This window comes from Salmo salar, unplaced genomic scaffold (assembly GCF_965601325.2).
Source record: "Salmo salar unplaced genomic scaffold, fSalSal1 ptg000691l, whole genome shotgun sequence".
NCBI lineage: Eukaryota > Metazoa > Chordata > Actinopteri > Salmoniformes > Salmonidae > Salmo > Salmo salar.
The window spans coordinates 2,025,841-2,031,957 of record NW_027675466.1 but is presented as its reverse complement, the minus strand read 5'-3'; the positions used below and the strand labels follow the sequence as shown (position 1 = coordinate 2,031,957).

Here is a 6,117-nt window from a genome sequence, read left to right as displayed (position 1 = left end):
CTCACAGATCCAGGAATGGTTAAATGAACACGGATAGTCATGCCATGGTCCTTGGTCTGATGAACTGTGAGTTAACAACACACAGTTCTCCACTCCACCACCATTAGGCTGTCCACTCCCCCAGTACCTGCAGTAGAAATAACACAGTTAGACTGACCACTCTCTCAGAACCTAGAGTATGAACAATACAGAGCTAGACTGACCACTCTCTCAGAACCTAGAGTATGAACAATACAGTTAGACTGGATACTCTCTCAGAACCTAGAGTATGAACAATACAGTTAGACTGGATACTCTCTCAGAACCTAGAGTATGAACAATACAGAGCTAGACTGGATACTCTCTCAGGACCTAGAGTATGAACAATACAGTTAGACTGACCACTCTCTCAGAACCTAGAGTATGAACAACACAGAGTTAGACTGACCACTCTCTCAGAACCTAGAGTATGAACAATACAGTTAGACTGGATACTCTCTCAGAACCTAGAGTATGAACAATACAGAGCTAGACTGACCACTCTCTCAGAACCTAGAGTATGAACAATACAGTTAGACTGGATACTCTCTCAGAACCTAGAGTATGAACAACACAGTTAGACTGACCACTCTCTCAGAACCTAGAGTATGAACAATACAGTTAGACTGGATACTCTCTCAGAACCTAGAGTATGAACAATACAGAGCTAGACTGGATACTCTCTCAGGACCTAGAGTATGAACAATACAGTTAGACTGACCACTCTCTCAGAACCTAGAGTATGAACAATACAGAGCTAGACTGACCACTCTCTCAGAACCTAGAGTATGAACAATACAGTTAGACTGGATACTCTCTCAGAACCTAGAGTATGAACAATACAGAGCTAGACTGACCACTCTCTCAGAACCTAGAGTATGAACAATACAGAGCTAGACTGACCACTCTCTCAGAACCTAGAGTATGAACAATACAGAGCTAGACTGACCACTCTCTCAGAACCTAGAGTATGAACAATACAGTTAGACTGGATACTCTCTCAGAACCTAGAGTATGAACAATACAGAGCTAGACTGACCACTCTCTCAGAACCTAGAGTATGAACAATACAGTTAGACTGGATACTCTCTCAGAACCTAGAGTATGAACAATACAGAGCTAGACTGACCACTCTCTCAGGACCTAGAGTATGAACAATACAGAGCTAGACTGACCACTCTCTCAGAACCTAGAGTATGAACAACACAGAGCTAGACTGACCACTCTCTCAGAACCTAGAGTATGAACAACACAGAGCTAGACTGACCACTCTCTCAGAACCTAGAGTATGAACAATACAGAGCTAGACTGACCACTCTCTCAGGACCTAGAGTATGAACAATACAGAGCTAGACTGACCACTCTCTCAGAACCTAGAGTATGAACAACACAGAGCTAGACTGACCACTCTCTCAGAACCTAGAGTATGAACAATACAGAGCTAGACTGACCACTCTCTCAGAACCTAGAGTATGAACAATACAGAGCTAGACTGACCACTCTCTCAGAACCTAGAGTATGAACAATACAGTTAGACTGGATACTCTCTCAGAACCTAGAGTATGAACAATACAGAGCTAGACTGACCACTCTCTCAGAACCTAGAGTATGAACAACACAGAGCTAGACTGACCACTCTCTCAGAACCTAGAGTATGAACAATACAGAGCTAGACTGACCACTCTCTCAGGACCTAGAGTATGAACAACACACAGAATCAGTCCTACCCCTTACACGGTGGTCAGAGTTGTTAGAGCAGTAGTCTCTTACTTTGGGGTGGTCAGTGGGTTGCCGTCCACCCATTTCCAGGTCCCCTCAGTAACAGTGTCAGTCAGACCAATCCAGAAACCCTTGTTGAGGTGGAAGAGAAACTCCTGTTGGTGAGAAAGAGCTGATATTGTCAACTACTATAGACTACATGTGTTAAATACTGGAAGATACATTACTGACCAAGGGATGTTTGATCATAACCCCCCCGCCATATCTCTCTCTCTCTCTCACCTGTTCCTTATCACTGTTGATGATCACCAGGTCTGCTCCTCTCTCCAGACAGTCATCTTTGCTCTCCCCCCAGGTTTTAGTCTCAGTAGACAGGAAGTACCAACTGGATTCAAACTTCTTCCAGTCTTTAGGGCAGGTTTGTTCTACAAGACAAAAACATGAATTTCCATCTTATTATTCTGCACCTATTATTTTAGAATAGAAACACAAGTTGACTGCATATTAGATATATGATGTTATGATCATTTATTAGGTAAACTCACTCAGATTAGAGAACTTTCTCATGAGATCATTTTTCTCTTTCTGTTGCTGGTCTCTCTCTTTAGTCAGGGTGTTACTGCTGGTCTGTAGCTGGTCTCTCTCTTTAGTCAGGGTGTTACTGCTGGTCTGTAGCTGGTCTCTCTCTTTAGTCAGGGTGTTACTGCTGGTCTGTAGCTGGTCTCTCTCTTTAGTCAGAAGGCTGTAACTGGTCTGTAGCTGGTCTCTCTCTTTAGTCAGAAGGCTGTAACTGGTCTGTAGCTGGTCTCCCTCTTTAGTCAGAAGGCTGTAACTGGCCTGTAGCTGGTCTCTCTCTGTTGAGTCGTGATGACCAATTACTCCATCTGTAAAAGGGAAAAGTTAATCAAACATGTAACTACCACACCATTGATGATTAAGGATGATTAAGGATGATTAAGTATGATTAAGGTTGATTAAGGATGATTAAGGATGATTAAGGATGATTAAGTATTCTACTTAAGTCTCAGTGACAAAATACTAAACTTACAGTAGACAGACAGGCCTATGATCCCAGTCAGTAGGAGAACACACAGCAGCCCCAGACACACTGCAGCTACTCCAGAGGGTCTCTTCCACCACTGGAAATGTACTGAATCACAAATTATTAAAGTATGGTATTTGGTAATGTGTTTTACTGTATCATCCACGATTGGGACAAATAAATAAAATAAAATTGTATTTGTCACATGCGCCGTATCCAACAGGTGTTTTAACCTGTTGGGGCTACAGGTTAGCAATGAACCCCGAGACGGGATTGCTAACAAGGCTGGAAATTCAAAACATCAAAAATCTAATAATTTCAATTTCTCAAACAAGCAACTATTTTACACCATTTAAAAGATAAACATCTCCTTATTCCAACCACATTGTTCGATTTTCAAAGAGGCTTTACGGCAAAAGCATAAAGTTAGATTATGTTAGGACAGTACATAGCCACAAAAGTACAAACATCCATTTTCAATTCAAGGTCAGGCGTCACCAAAAGCAGAAACCAGCTAAAATTATGCACTAACCTTTGGCAATCTCCATCAGATGACACTCCTAGGACATTATGTTATACAATACATGCATTTTTTGTTCCATCAAGTTCATATTTATATCCAAAAACAGCATTTTACAGTAGCGTGAAATTCAGATTTTTTTCTTCTCTGAAGTGCTTCCGGTGAACAACGTTACAATTTACAAAATTACTATTCGAAAACATTGGTAAATTATAATATTGTGATTCAAATAATAATAGTTTATCATTTCGTAAATGCTACTGTATTGCCAGATTTCAAAATAACTTTACTGGGAAATCACAAGTTGCAATAAACCGGGTGCTGTGCTAAGAACAATAGGCTAGGCTATATAGGTTAGCATCATCTTGTAACCAGCTAATATCAATAATACTATCGTCAATAATCCCTTACCTTTGATTATCTTCATCCATTGGCACTTCCAGGAATCCCAGGTCCACTACAAATGTGGTTTCTTTTGACAAAGTTCATAATTGATGTCCAAATAACTCCAAGTTGTTCCATGTTGTTAGCGCTTCGGTGGCTACTCAAAAGTAGTGCGGGCGGGGGGTGGGAAGTCACGGCGAAAAGTTAAAAAAGTTTAAAAAATAATCTATTTACGTTCGTTCAAACATGTCAAACGTTGTTTAGCATCAATCTTTAGAGCCATTTTTAACGTGAAACATCAGGGAGGTCAACTTCCCTTCCTTGTCATCCGGTCTCTGTTGATCATAGACGCTTCAAACAACTTTATAAAGATCGCTGACATCTAGTGGAAGCCGTAGGAGTTGCGAAATGAATCCTTTCTCACTGTGGTATCTATTAAACAATGATTAAAAAAAATTGTACAGCCACAAAATTCTTTTTTTCTCTCAGGTTTTCTCAGGTTTTTGCCTGCCATATGAGTTTTGTTATACTTACAGACACCATTCAAACAGTTTTAGAAAATTCAGAGTGTTTTCTATCCAAATCTGGTAATAATATGCATATCCTAGCTTCTGAGTTGGTGTAGGTGGCAGTTAAAAATGGGCACATATTTTTTTCAAAATTCTCAATACTGCCCCCGTAGCCCATTAAGAAAAATACAAAAAAATGAAAATAAATAAAAGTAACAAATAATTAAAGAGCAGCAGTAAAATACCAATAGCAGGGCTTTATACAGGGAGTACCGGTACAGAGTCAGTGTGCGGGAGCACTGGTGTCGAGGTAATTGAGGTAATATGTACATGTAGGTAGAGTTATTAAAGTTACTATGCATAGATAATAAACAGAGTAGCAGCAGGGTAAAAGAGGGGGGGGACAATGCAAATAGTCTGGGTAGCCATTTGATTAGATGTTCAGGAGTCTTATGGCTTGGGGGTAGAAACTGTTTATAAGCCTCTTGGACCTAGACTTAGGCACTCTGTTACTGCTTGCCATGCGATAACAGAGAGAACAGTCTATGACTAGGGTGGCTGGAGTCTTTGACAATGTTTAGGGCCTTCCTCTGACACCGCCTGGTATAGAGGTCCTGGATGGCAGGAAGTTTGGCCCAGTGATGTACTGGGCTGTATGCACTACCCTTTGTAGTGCCTTGCTGTCGGAGGCCGAGCAGTTGCCATACCAGGCAGTGGTGCAACCAGTTAGGATGCTCTCGGTGGTGCAGCGTTAGAACCTTTTGAGGATCTGAGGACCCATGCCAAATGTTTTCAGTCTGTTGTGCCCTCTTTTCAGATTTTGTTGTGCCCTCTTCACAACCGTCTTGGTGTGTTTGGACCATGTTAGTTTGTTGGTGATGTGGACACCAAAGAACTTGAAACTCTCAACCTGCTCCACTACAGCCCGATCGATGAGAACAGGGGCATGCTCGGTCCTCCTTTTCCTGTAGTCCGCGATCATCTCCTTTGTCTTGATCACGTTGAGGGAGAGGTTGTTGTCCTTGCACCACATGGCCAGGTCTCTGACCTCCTATAAATATGAACATGATTGAACAAAACATGCATGTATTGTATAGCATAATGTCCTAGGGTTGTCATCTGATGAAGATCATCAAAGGTTAGTGCTACATTTAGCTGTGGTTTGGGTTTATGTGACATTATATGCTAGCTTGAAAAATGGGTGTCTGATTATTTCTGGCTGGGTACTCTGCTGACATAATCTAATGTTTTGCTTTCGTTGTAAAGCCTTTTTGAAATCGGACAGTGTGGTTAGATTAACCTGTTAGGGCTAGGGGGCAGCATTTGCACGTCTGGATAAAAAAATGTACCCGATTTAATCTGGTTACTAATCCTACCCAGTAACTAGAATATGCATATACTTATTATATATGGATAGAAAACACTCTAAAGTTTCTAAAACTGTTTGAATGGTGTCTGTGAGTATAACAGAACTCATTTGGCAGGCAAAACCCTGAGACATTTTCTGACAGGAAGTGGATACCTGATGTGTTGTATTACCTTTAAACCTATCCCATTGAAAAACACAGGGGCTGAGGAATATTTTGGCACTTCCTATTGCTTCCACTAGATGTCACCAGCCTTTACAAAGTGTTTTGAGTCTTCTGGAGGGAGATCTGACCGAACAAGAGCCATGGAACGATGATGTCCCATTAGACACCTGGCGCGCGAGTTCATGTTGGGTACCCTCGTTCCAATACGTTATAAAAGAGTATGCATTCGTCCACCTTGAATATTATTCATGTTCTGGTTAAAAAAGGCCCTAATGATTTATGCTATACAACGTTTGACATGTTTGAACGAACGTAAATATATTTTTTCCCCTCGTTCATGACGAGAAGTCCGGCTGGCTTAGATCATGTGCTAACAAGACGGAGATTTTTGGA

General features: G+C 41.2%; 1 protein-coding gene across 1 annotated transcript; it reads right to left on the bottom strand.

The window, feature by feature from the left end:
• Positions 1 to 1,744: 1,744 nt before the first annotated feature.
• Positions 1,745 to 3,077, bottom strand: LOC123733415 (uncharacterized; the record flags this gene model as incomplete). Its single annotated transcript, XM_082972439.1, has 4 exons — positions 1,745 to 1,892; positions 2,020 to 2,162; positions 2,283 to 2,621; positions 2,786 to 3,077. Coding segments are annotated over 4 exons (882 nt in total), but the record flags the coding sequence as incomplete, so codon positions are not given.
• Between the last annotated feature and the right edge of the window lie 3,040 nt (positions 3,078 to 6,117).